Source organism: Salmo trutta, chromosome 38 (genome assembly GCF_901001165.1).
Source record: "Salmo trutta chromosome 38, fSalTru1.1, whole genome shotgun sequence".
NCBI lineage: Eukaryota > Metazoa > Chordata > Actinopteri > Salmoniformes > Salmonidae > Salmo > Salmo trutta.
The window spans coordinates 13,173,497-13,186,153 of NC_042994.1; the positions used below are offsets into that span (position 1 = coordinate 13,173,497).

At 44.9% G+C, this 12,657-nt stretch overlaps 1 protein-coding gene across 4 annotated transcripts; it reads right to left on the reverse strand.

Annotated features, from left to right (window-relative positions):
- Positions 1-3,012: 3,012 nt before the first annotated feature.
- Positions 3,013-10,651, reverse strand: socs7 (suppressor of cytokine signaling 7). 4 transcript variants are annotated; one of them, XM_029739534.1, is made up of 9 exons: positions 8,768-10,651; positions 8,397-8,458; positions 8,142-8,246; positions 7,284-7,415; positions 6,476-6,624; positions 6,002-6,170; positions 4,400-4,528; positions 4,097-4,232; positions 3,013-3,715 (listed from the first exon to the last, which is right to left on the reverse strand). In XM_029739534.1, exons 1-9 carry the CDS (start codon positions 10,297-10,299, stop codon positions 3,595-3,597), a joined length of 2,535 nt encoding a protein of 844 aa, XP_029595394.1. In that variant the 5' UTR covers positions 10,300-10,651; the 3' UTR covers positions 3,013-3,594. The 4 variants fall into 4 exon arrangements, with proteins under 4 accessions (XP_029595394.1, XP_029595396.1, XP_029595397.1 ...); XM_029739536.1 differs by lacking the exon at positions 8,142-8,246; XM_029739537.1 differs by lacking the exon at positions 7,284-7,415.
- Between the last annotated feature and the right edge of the window lie 2,006 nt (positions 10,652-12,657).

Below are 12,657 nucleotides of genomic sequence, written 5' to 3' on the forward strand. Positions count from 1 at the left end.
TGGTGGCCTACCCTTTTTAGGCTGATTTGATATATGACATGGATAATACGTCTGTAGAGCAGGGTTATTCAACTCAACCTACAAGGTCCGGTGCCTGCAAGTGTTCTGTTCTACCTGATCATTAATTTTACCACATCGTCTAAATCAGTCCCTGATTAGAGGGGAACAATGAAAACAAGCAGTGGAACTGGCTTCAAGGTCCAGAGTTGAGTTTGATGGGTATAGAGTATGGGCAAGAATTTGAAACCAGTCAGCAACAAGAAACCAGTTCATGGTTAGGGTCATTTCCATTTCAACACAATCAGTAAAACAATTATACAAAAAATTCAGCTCAGAATTGAAAATATCAAATTATTAAACCCTTAGTGTAGACCTGCTGGGCCTTCTTATCCAATTTCCTATTTCAATATATAATCACAAACCCATTTACACAACTGGATTCTCGCTATAGAGGCAAATCACCAATACTGCTGGCATAGTTAGATGTCAAGTTCATGTGTTGTCCATCCATTAAGTTGGCCCTCAACATAGGAGCATGTGTGTATGAGCAGTCCTTGTTCTCCTAAAATCATCCTTCCTGTGTGTGTGTGTGTGTGTGTGTGTGTGTGTGTGTGTGTGTGTGTGTATATGTGTGCACGAAAAGGATAACAATGAAAAAAGGGCACTATGAAATAAGCATATGTTTGGTAGGGGGGAACTAAAAAGCAAAGCAGTTAAAATTACAGGATGAGTTGATGTTTTTGTCAAGTGCAAGTGTTAAAAATTATTCTGTGTTAAGATTGACGTTACCTTTATGCTTTGCATGCCTCTTGTCCCGGCGACTATACAACAGGGTGGGTGTTGTCATTGGTGGTTTAGTTATCAAGAGTGTATGATAGAGTAAAAACATTTGACCTTGATGCTGTTTACACTACTACTTCATTATTACATCAGTCTGTATGGATTGAAAGGGCCATGTTCATCATACCGCAAAAACACCCACACAGGGAACTGACATACACTGAGTGTACCAAACATTAGGATCAACTTCCTAATATTGAGTTGCGCCGTTCCCTCCCCCCTCCCTCATGAAGGCCTGCATGTGTGTGTTAGTGGTCATGTGTCACTATGTACAGTTAAAGTCAGAAGTTTACATACACTTAAGTTGGATTCATTAAAACTCGCTTTTCATCCACTCCACAAATTTCTTGTTAACAAACTACAGTTTTGGCAAGTCAGTTTGGACATTTACTTTGTGCATGACACAAGTCATTTTTCCAACAATTGTTGACAGACAGATTATTATTTCACCCATAATTCACTGTATTACAATTCCAGTGGGTCAGAGGTTTACATACACTAGGTTGACTGTGCCTTTAAACAGCTTGGAAAATTCCAGAAAATTATGTCATGGCTTTAGAAGCTTCTGACAGGCCAATTGACATCATTTGAGTCAATTGGAGGTGTACCTGTGGATGTATTTCAAGGCCTACCTTCAAACTCAGTGCCTCTTTGCTTGACATCATGGGAAAATTGAAAGAAATCAGCCAAGACCTCAGATTTTTTTTTTTAGACCTCCACAAGTCTGGTTCATCTTTGGAAGCAATTTCCAAACGCCTGAAGGTACCATGTTCATCTGTACAAACAATAGTACGCAAGTATAAACACCATGGGACCACGCAGCCGTCATACCACTCAGGAAGGAGACGCGTTCTGTCTCCTAGAGATGAACGTATTTTTCTCCCCCGAAAAGTGCAAATCAATCCCAGAACAACAGCAAAGGATACTGTGAAGATGCTGGAGGAAATAGGTACAAAAGTATCTATATCCACAGTAAAACGAGTCCTATATCAACATAACCTGAAAGGCTCCAAAACTGCCATAAAAAAGCCAGACTATGGTTTCCAACTGCACATGGGGACAAAGATCGTACTTTTTGGAGAAATGTCCTCTGGTCTGATGAAACAAAAATAGAACTGTTTGGCCATAATGACCATCGTTATGTTTGGAGAAAAAAGGGGGAGGCTTGCAAGCCAAAGAACACCATCCCAACCGTGAAGCATGGGGGTGGCAGCATCATGTTGTGGGGGTGCTTTGCTGCAGGAGGGACTGGTGCACTTCACAAAATAGATGGCATCATGAGGCAGGAAAATTAGGTGGATATATTGAAGCAACATCTCAAGACATCAGTCAGGAAGTTAAAGCTTGGTCTCAAATGGGTCTTCCAAATGGACAATGACCACAAGCATACTTCCAAAGTTGTGGCAAAATGGCTTAAGGACAACAAAGTCAAGGTATTGGAGTGGCCATCACAAAGCCCTGACCTCAATCCTATAGAAGATTTATGGGCAGAACTGAAAAAGTGTGTGCGAGCAAGGAGGCCTACAAACCTGACTCAGTTACTCCAGCTCTGTCAAGAGGAATGGGCCAACATTCACCCAACTTATTGTGGGAAGCTTGTGGAAGGCTACCCAAAACATTTGACCCAAGTTCAACAATTTAAAGGCAACGCTACCAAATACTAATTCAGTGTTTGTAAACTTCCGACCCACTGGGAATGTGATGAAAGAAATAAAAGCTGAAATAAATCATTTTCTCTACTATTATTCTGACATTTCACATTCTTAAAATAAAGTGGTGATCCTAACTGACCTAAAACAGGGAATTTTTACTTGGATTAAATGTCAGGAATTGGGAAAAACTGAATTTAAATGTAAACTTCCGACTACAACTGTATGTGTGGATTGAGGTGTGCATTACCCTCAGAACAGTCTCAATTCGTTGGGGCATGGACTCTACAAGGTGTGAAACGTGTTCCACAGGGATGCTGGCCCATGTTGACTCCAAAGCTTCTCACAGTTTTGTTAAGTTGGTTGGATGTCCTTTGGGGCGATGGACCATTGTTGATACACACAGGAAACTGTTGAGCGTGAAAAACCCAGCAGCGTTGCAATTCTTGACACACTCAACCGGTGCGCCTGGCACCTACTACCACTTTACTTCAGTCAATTAAAAATGATTGTGCAAAAGAGGGAAGCCATATCTTTTCACTTTTACTGAAAATGCTGAGCCTGTGGCCAGCTTAGGGTACGGAGGAACAGAATGATTACAATCAGGGATTTTTTGACAATTAAAACCAACAAACAAAGATCAACTATGGCCTCCTGTGGGCCAATTGGAGTCCACAACAACCCTCATAGCAACAGGAGGGAAGAAAACAAGGAAATTATGATAATTGGAAAAAATAGTAGTACAAATGGACCAGTGCATCAACTTCAGTTCATAGGTACAGTGAATATCTGTTTAGAGATTGATTTAAAGTCTAGGTTCAAGTTGTTTTTTTGTTTTCAGGTTGTTACGGGCTAGAAGAGTCCGTTCTCCAGTCCGTTCTCAATGAGGCTGTGTCCTTTTTTGTCCCTGCTCCATGTGTGCCCTCCGTATGGACAATTTTCCAGCATTCCACTTCTGTCCCTTTCCACTCTCATTGGTCAAAGTCAAGAGAAGGGCGGGGTCATCTGGATCCCTTTGACTGCAGCTGACTGGATACAGAGGGTGCCCGAGGACTTTGATTGGCTGATGCTGGAAGACTGGCAGACCAGCAGACACCTCTTCCAGTTACGTCTGAGACTCCGCCTCTTGCTCTACTCCAGCCCCTGGTCGAATGCTCTTGATTGACAGGTACATCTCTTCCTCTGCATCATAGTAGTAGAACTTCCTTAGGTACATGATCAGTGGTCTGGAGAGGGAGAGGTCAAATGATTAACCCCTTATGCAAAAAGATACATTTACATTATGTTAGGCATGCGAGGTAGTATTCTCTCTGTGTATAACACTCTCCGTAAAAGAAAGGAAAGGATGATGATGGATTGCATTAAAGTACAGCTGCTATATATAGCACTTTTCACTTGGTCTCAAAGCACATCATCCATGTCTAGTCTGTCAGCAATCAAAGATTATTTCCCTGATTTATTTATTTAGACTAAAATAATATGCTGAGGCATTTCTGTCAAAGCTCAGGAGAGAATGCTATTTCACTAACAACTATTTCCAAGAAAACAAATACAAGGTTAAAATGAATGACTAAATAAATATTTGGATAAATTGAGTATGGCAGTACTTGGGCAGCGGCAGCTCCTGGATGTGGTCGATGCGGACCATCTGTCGGATGCAGAAGCGACAGAGGTGCTGCAGGGACTTGACGTTGCTGAACCGGGACACTGGGTAGAGCAGCTGCACTGGGGTAGGGGGGAGCCCTGGAACACACACACACACGAATGAGCACAAACAACCAATACAGATGCTCGTAACCTCTCAGCAACCTTGTATGCTATGCTTACTGTCATTCCAACCACTACACTGGGTGGTAGTTCACATAAACATCTAATTGGTTAGGCCATGTAGGAATGGGAGCCGTTTTTACCTGGCACACGTGATCGCAGGAAGTAGAGGAATTTTCCATTTTTGGAGTGCATGATGGCTCGCTCGATAAACTCCACCACAGAATGACATCGGTCCTCAAACTTGGGGTGACACCACAAGCTGAATGTCCCTATAGATGGAGACATGGAAGGGACACACATCTAAAGGTTACACCGAACACTCACGCGTACATACCATTTAAAGGGGAATGAAATAGAACCTTGTGGTACCACTTTATTTAAAGTGTTCAGGTATAATGCTTTATTACTTGTTATAGGCACGTATTATCATATGTCATGTATCGAACTTGTTTTTCTCAACTACCCCGTGGGTTGGGTGGTTGATATGTGCAGTATGTGTAAAACAGAAATAGAATTAACTGCATGCTTTCTGTCTGTCATATATTTATACTGCATGATGAATGTGTCTGTATGTGAGTAAATCCTGTTAGAAGTGCTTTATGCGTATGCCATGTATATTTGCGAGCATGTCTTTGTCGTTCATCCACTTTGTGTGCGGGTGACTCACCACGTTGCTCTGTGTGCATGTGTGTGTCTGTGTCAGTGCATGTGTGCGTGCCTGCCTGCCTTCGTGTGTGTGTGTGTGTGTGTGTGTGTACGTGTGTTAATAAACATAATGACTGAGTGAGTAGCTACAACATTTATATTTGTGTGATTGACTGACTGTGTGCGTTTCTGCGTATTTACAGTACACAGGACTCACCTCTGTAGTGCTCCATGCGCGTGTGGTGTGTGTAACTCACCTCTGTAGCGCTCCATGCGCGTGTGGTGTGTGTAACTCACCTCTGTAGTGCTCCATGCGCGTGTGGTGTGTGTAACTCACCTCTGTAGCGCTCCATGCGCGTGTGGTGTGTGTAACTCACCTCTGTAGCGCTCCATGCGCGTGTGGTGTGTGTAACTCACCTCTGTAGTGCTCCATGCGCGTGTGGTGTGTGTAACTCACCTCTGTAGTGCTCCATAAGCGTGTGGTGTGTGTAACTCACCTCTGTAGTGCTCCATGCGCGTGTGGTGTGTGTAACTCACCTCTGTAGTGCTCCATGCGCGTGTGGTGTGTGTAACTCACCTCTGTAGTGCTCCATGCGCGTGTGGTGTGTGTAACTCACCTCTGTAGTGCTCCATAAGCGTGTGGTGTGTGTAACTCACCTCTGTAGTGCTCCATGCGCGTGTGGTGTGTGTAACTCACCTCTGTAGCGTTCCATAAGCGTGTGGTGTGTGTAACTCACCTCTGTAGCGCTCCATAAGCGTGTGGTGTGTGTAACTCACCTCTGTAGTGCTCCATGCGCGTGTGGTGTGTGTAACTCACCTCTGTAGTGCTCCACGCGCGTGTGGTGTGTGTAACTCACCTCTGTAGTGTTCCATGCGCGTGTGGTGTGTGTAACTCACCTCTGTAGTGCTCCATGCGCGTGTGGTGTGTGTAACTCACCTCTGTAGCGCTCCATAAGCGTGTGGTGTGTGTAACTCACCTCTGTAGTGCTCCATGCGCGTGTGGTGTGTGTAACTCACCTCTGTAGCGCTCCATGCGCGTGTGGTGTGTGTAACTCACCTCTGTAGTGCTCCATGCGCGTGTGGTGTGTGTAACTCACCTCTGTAGTGCTCCATGCGCGTGTGGTGTGTGACTCCCTGGGAGCGGAAGCTCAGGCTGAGGATGTAGCGGGGGTCAGAGCTGTCCCTCACCAGGAACGCCCCATCAGGCTTCCCCTTCAACTTCATCTCTGCATCTTCCCAGTTCATAGGACCCCAGTACCAGCCACACTGGGGATAGACATGTAGGCGATTATGAACGAATATCATAGAAACATACACACAGGCACAAACGCACACACACACACCATCCGTAGAATCTAATATAAAAGTAGAACTGATTGAATGTCATGAGGAAGTTATCATCAATTAAAGGTTTGTTATCACACACACACCCACACACACACCAAGGCAGTTATCATCAATTAAATATTTGTACCTATTTGTTAGTATGTAACCCAATCGATTAGTAGTGAGCCTACATTCAGTCAATACGTATGTGTATTTGCGAGTGTCGTTGAGTGTGTCGCAATTACCTTTTCCAGCTCTCTCAGACTAGCGGTGAAGTTGCTGGCCTCAGGCCGCCTCAGAGGACAGAGCCTTGGGGGCGGGGCCAACCTGGAAGGGGGAGGAGCTGAGAGGAGCTGTGAAGAGGTGGAGTGAGGCAGGGCCCGGAGGAATGCATCTGAAACAAATAGAGAAATATTCAGTTAGACACAATGATATGAATGTGTAGCCCAAACCATTGCATTTGGAATAAATGGGAGTTGCAAGAGAGTTCAAGTCACACGCATAGATCTCAAGTTAGGACTTGATACTAATAGATGATAACAGTGTTCAATTTGAGCAAGACTGCTTAGACAGACCAAGTGCCACAAATACTAATTCTCAAGGCATATAATAAAAAGATTGGACAAGCATTGGTTTGCGACCGCACACCATGCACCTTCACGATTCATTTCCACGCTGATTGGTCTGTATAGTCTTTCCTGAATACAAGAACGTACAGTGTTTGACCTGAGGGCAATTATACAACCTTCACCAGAACACGTCACAACATATCACTCTACGAACTTAGGCATTGGCCGACAGGCACACAGGTTTTATGTTACATATATATTCACAACTGCAGATGTTATGCATGCTTATGATTACTGATATATTCACACATGTTTAGAAATACAGCATTATAAATATATCATATTGATACTGTTTTGTATTATGGTCTTTTCAGAGTCTTAGCTCTGGCCATTACGTGCTCTATCCCCCGACGACACCCCCCCCCCCCCCCCCCCCCGTTTGCCCCATGCACAGCTCCCAGCTCTCTGCTCACTGGCGTCTTACCATTGAGGCTGATACTATGCTGGATGGTGGCATGGGAGGGATGAGGAGGAGGAAGAGGCAGGGGGAGGGACTGTAGGGAGGCCCCCATAACACTCACTAGGAAAGGACCAGGCTGCGGCCCACCTATGTCATCTGGAACAGAGCGGGGGGGGGTTTCAGACCAGGGAGGGGTCTATATCACAGGCTTTCTCAACTCCGCCCCTCTGGACCCACTGTGATGTGAAGTTCTCATCTCAACTTTTTTGTACTGTTAGTTTTTTGATACATCTTCTTTTTTTTTTATGTACTCCTTGACGTATTCTAGGGTAATTAACAAATCAAAATGACATCCGATTTAATTTTATATCTTTAGGTTGCCAGAAATGGGTGATTCAACATGACATTCAGTAAATTGGTTTGTCCTTGTACCACTGCTTGGCTGAACATTCAATTCTGATAGGTCGAGAGGGTGGGTCCCCAGGATCAACGTTGAGAAACACTGGTCTATAAGGCCACAATACAACAGTCCCTCAGACTTATGGCTGTTGATGCGAGTGTTGCCGTGGGGATCAGAGATGGTGTAAAGCTATTAGGCTCTCCATCACCATAGAACAGAATGGGTATGTTTGCATACTGTGATATAGCTTTCAGGAGAGGGAGGTAATACGGTGGGTACAGGAGAGTAGGGTGAGTGAGGGTATGCAGGAATCATTTTTAGTGTTTGTGTTTGCCTACAGGTAGAAACAGAGGCAAAAGAGATGCGTGCAAGAAAGGGAGGGACAAGGAAACACACAGAGAAAAATAGACTACTCTACAGAGACACACATAGAGAGAAAGAACACAGAGAAAGAACAGAGAGAAAGAAAGGCGGTAAAGTACCTAATAGACTGAGACTTCTGCGTGGCGGAGGTGGGGGCGTGGGAGGGTGCGGAGTGTTCGCCCCTCTCCTCGAAATATCCACATCCACCAATGAAACAGTTTCACCTGCACCCAGAAATGGAAAGAAGGAAAGAGAAAGAGAGAGAGGGAATGTGAGAAAGGAAATGATAGAGGAAGAGAGTGATGCCACTAAAGAGACATGAGTTCTTGGACCAGAGGTTGCCTCTTCAGCCAAGAAATGGTAGAGCCCCTTACCAGTGAAAGGAGCAAAGGAAGCAGGAGAGAAGGCACTTTGGGCCCTGGTCATTCTGGGTTGGCTATGGCAAGAGAAAGATAACAAAATAGGAATGAAACAAGTTATAGAGGGATGGAATATAGAGGTGATTGGGTGAAAAATAGATATTAGCTAGATAGCCTAGATTTAGAAAAAAACTGATTTAGAAAATATTCTGACAGTTATGGGTCTATAATATCCTGATAGAAAATATTATATTTTAGGATAGGCTCTACAATATTCCCTGGCACTGTGATCAATCAATAAATTAGTTGACCTCTATAGCCTACTATAAATTATAGCCATACAATCAGTAATTACTCACAATGCTTAAAAGTGTTGAAGTCCTTACCTGTCCACGTCATGCTCCCCACCACTTGCACTGGCCATATCCATCAGACTTCCAGCGGAGGAGATTGAATAGGCCACTGATGGCCTCTTATCCAGAAGGCTATTGGAACCACTACAGCTTTTAGTTCTGAAAAGTTTACTCAGGCGTATTTTAAGTGAGCCCTTTCTGGACTTCCCTGGAACTTTTAGTGTTTTCTCTTCATCGCTTCCCCGACCGGTTGGAGTCCGGGGCGCACTGACGCACTTGTCTGCCCGCTTCCGGGGTGTTGATGCCTGGCTAGGGTTTGGACTGACAGGTCGGTCCGAGCTTGGTGTAGCCGCAGAGGCCCCAGGTAATGTCGACACCTTCGGATTCTGTTCTGTATCTCCCGGGCTCGGTTGAGTTGGGTTAGGTGCGTTTCCATGCAGGTTACATACTTGTGCGTCATCGTGCGCCGACGAACAAGGTTCTCCAGCCACCCCTTCCATCTGTCTGGTCAACTCTGCTTGAAAGCTACTGAGAGAAAATGCACCGGACATCTTTTGAACTCGACGTGCTCGACTTTCATCCGAATCGTCCTCCGGGCAGCCAGTGATACCCAGGCTGGCCACGTCCCCAGTCCCCAGCCCCTCCAGCACCAACAAAGCATCGCTAGTCTCAGTCGGGTCATCCCCATGCCCCATCCCCGCCGGTGCCGGCCCATGTGCGCCCTGACACGAGCACTGGGGCATCTCCCCGTCCTTGAATAATATCTTGGGTACCGCGCCGAGCCCCAGCTCCCCGAACCTTCTGGCCAGGTCGAACACTGGGCCGTCGGGCAGTTCCCCAGTTGTGCACCCCCATTTCGACTCTATCATGGTGAGAGGATTGGATTTATCCGATAAGGGAGGCCAGTCTGATGGGTTGGTGATCAAACGGTGCCGATGACATAGCTCACCTCCCTCGATATCGGCAGCAACCGTGGATAATGCCACCCGGGGATGCAGACCCCAGCTCTGGGACAGATGGTTCTGCTGTTGCGCGTCGCCGGCGCTGAGCGTATTGTTATTGATGCCTCCGCTTATGTCGGAGACAGAGCCGGAGGTCTTGTCCAAACCAATATGTTCCCTCGACTGATTCCGACCGTCGGATTTACGGTCTAAAATCTCCTCACCATCCCTCAATATGTTAGGAAACACAAGGAGCTGAGGCCGTAAGCCGCCTCTGTGAGCGAACTCAAAGCCCTTGGCCTCCATGGCGCTCTGTGGAGGAGGAGGAATAGACACCGACGGTCTAGTCGCCATCACCCCGGTGTCAGGTGCCGCCGTTCCGCCGCTCTGTTGTGCATTGTTCAGCGAGGAGAGATGGCCGGAATGCGCGAGGCCTGTCTTGGGATCTCGGGAGAATTCCAAGCCCCCTTTCATGTTGCTATGAGCCAAGACCTCTTTACCGAGTCCTGCCACCACTCCACCCGACGACAGATTCCCATTCTCCTCGTCCAAGCGGTCATCCTCGGCCGCGGAAACCAGGCGCATCAAGACAAAATCGGGAGACATATCTTGCGCGTTGTTCATAATTATTCCTCAATTCACGAAAGGGAATAAACGATTTCAACGCTTCACATAGCTACCGCCGTTTGATGGATCCCCGTTGTCATGTAATAAAGAAAGGCCAAAGCGCTATCTACCATAAATAGGCTACGAGCGAATAAACTATTTAAAGCGTTCTTTCATTATCGCACAGATAAGCACCTACAAAAAAACGACATCCATTTCTATTCTAACGAAGACCGAGCGAGTGCACGCATAAATATATCCAGCTTGCTGTTGTAAGCAGGCGAACCCCGGGGTCAAACATACGGTCTCATTTGTTAGAATAAAAAGCCTCACAAGTCTGACCACTCTCTCTCTCTCTATCTCTATCTCTATCTCTCTCCGGTTCCCAGCGAAGCCCCACCCGCTCCCTCACTTCCGCAAATCCTATGCGTTCTGTGTTCAGTGTGTCCCTTGTCTCCCTCTCCCTCCCCCCATTTCTCTCTCCCTGTAGTTTGAAGTGATGAGAGAGAGAAATCAAATTAAAGTTTATTGGTCGCATACACAGATCTGCAGATGTTATCGCAGGTGCAGCGAAATGCTTGTGTTTTCTAGCTCCAACAGTGCAGTAATATCTAGCTATACGAAAAAAATACACACAAAATAAAACAAATAATTAATCATTTCAGAATGCTAGGCTACTTTGCAATTAGTGACTTGCATAGTAGCCTAAATATTACAACATCCAAATTGTTCCTATTATTGACATTGATTGGGGGAAATTAATTCAATACAAGACTATATTTGTTGTTGCTGAGTTTTATTGATTGATGGCTGTATAACAGGCTATGGATTGATTAGTTGCAAGAATCAGCATGGTAATAACATCCCTGATAGCTTAGGCAATAATAAACATTTAGTATTCAAGGCCTATGTTGATTTCACTGCATGTCTTGGCAAAATATTGGATGACTTGTGCACAGAATCAAAATCTGACCACTTGTGCCAATGGCTGTGGGCAGCGCTGGGCACCTGATCTGCTCAGTCTGTTCTTGGCATCTCACCGCCCAGTCTTCGCCAACTTAAAAGCTGTGTCAATTTCAGTTCAATTTGGCTCGGGAAGAAACAATCTAACATTGTGCTATTAAAGTGACTACGGAAATTAGGGGAGAAAAATAAGAAATAAAGATTCAGATTCTATTCTATTCCAGACCGTGCCACATGGTCAAAACTTCCTGGACGAGAGTAATTACACAGGCCCTCACACTCTGTGACTGCACTTTAAAACATACATTTGGTGATTCAGCAATCCATGTGTCTCTCATAAAATGTAATGTCATAGAAAAGAACAGGATAGAATATAAATTCCACCAATTCATTTGCAAAAGATGAATCATCAATGCATGAGCGTTTATAATTACACCTCTCGTATCATCGCCATTTGACTTCCACTTTTAGCTTGCTAGATCCAGAGGAGTGGCCTCCTAGACTGCACTCATTGTTCCCCAATTAAAGTGATAAGACATGATTGGGGAATTCTAGAGCCTTCCATCAGAGCAAGCAGCACTGTCCTGAGCTTGACAACCTACATTTCAGCAATGCCTATCTCCCCTTGTTGGATACCCTATTTCAGATTTCAGGATGCTATCAATTTCCTCCACCTGTCATATACAAAACACACCACCTTGCAGACAAAGGATGACAAAAGGTTTTCACCCATAAATCATGACTCATTCAATCCGTTGTAAAAATATTTTATTTTTATTTACATCTCTCAACCAGAAGGTGGTGCTACAGGCCACCAATGATGGTAAACCCACTGAAGCCCAGTTGAATACAAATGATCATCAGAGAATGGATGGACAGACATTTAATTCTTGATGAGTGCTAGCTAGTATGTAAACACATATATTTAAGTCAATGAGATGGTGCAGGGTAATGCATTATCATGATCACAGATAATGTCTAATTCAAAAGCTGCTTATACAGCTAATGTTGGGCAGCACAAGGGGCTGAAAATGCACATATGCACAACTATAAAATTGCTTGCTTATCAAGGGTCAATTTAAAGATTTGCATTGCCATCGAGTCCTGATTGTGAGATTTAAATGGATGTATACATAAACACAGACTATACACTGATCATTAGGTATCTTAACATTTACAAGCAAGGTTAATTCTGTATTACTATGAACAAACTCCCAACTACATACAGTAAAAGCACAGGCACATGTGAACACACAGAAACACACAGATTATACACACTTAAATACACACACACACACGCACGCAAACACGCACGCACACACACACACACACACACACACACACACACACACACACACACACACACACACACACACACACACACACACACACATCTGTGCAGCCTCATTGTCT

What these genes read in the sequence shown, in the direction of transcription:
- socs7 (XM_029739534.1), bottom strand. Translation starts at nt 10,299, where the DNA reads ATGAACAACGCGCAAGATATGTCTCCCGATTTTGTCTTGATGCGCCTG. An exon ending in GCGCATGGAGCACTACAGAG is followed by an intron (nt 4,529 to 6,001) that starts GTGAGTTACACA and finishes CTCCATCTATAG; the next exon opens with GGACATTCAGCTTGTGGTGT. An exon ending in CAGGAGCTGCCGCTGCCCAA is followed by an intron (nt 3,716 to 4,096) that starts GTACTGCCATAC and finishes CTCCCTCTCCAG; the next exon opens with ACCACTGATCATGTACCTAA.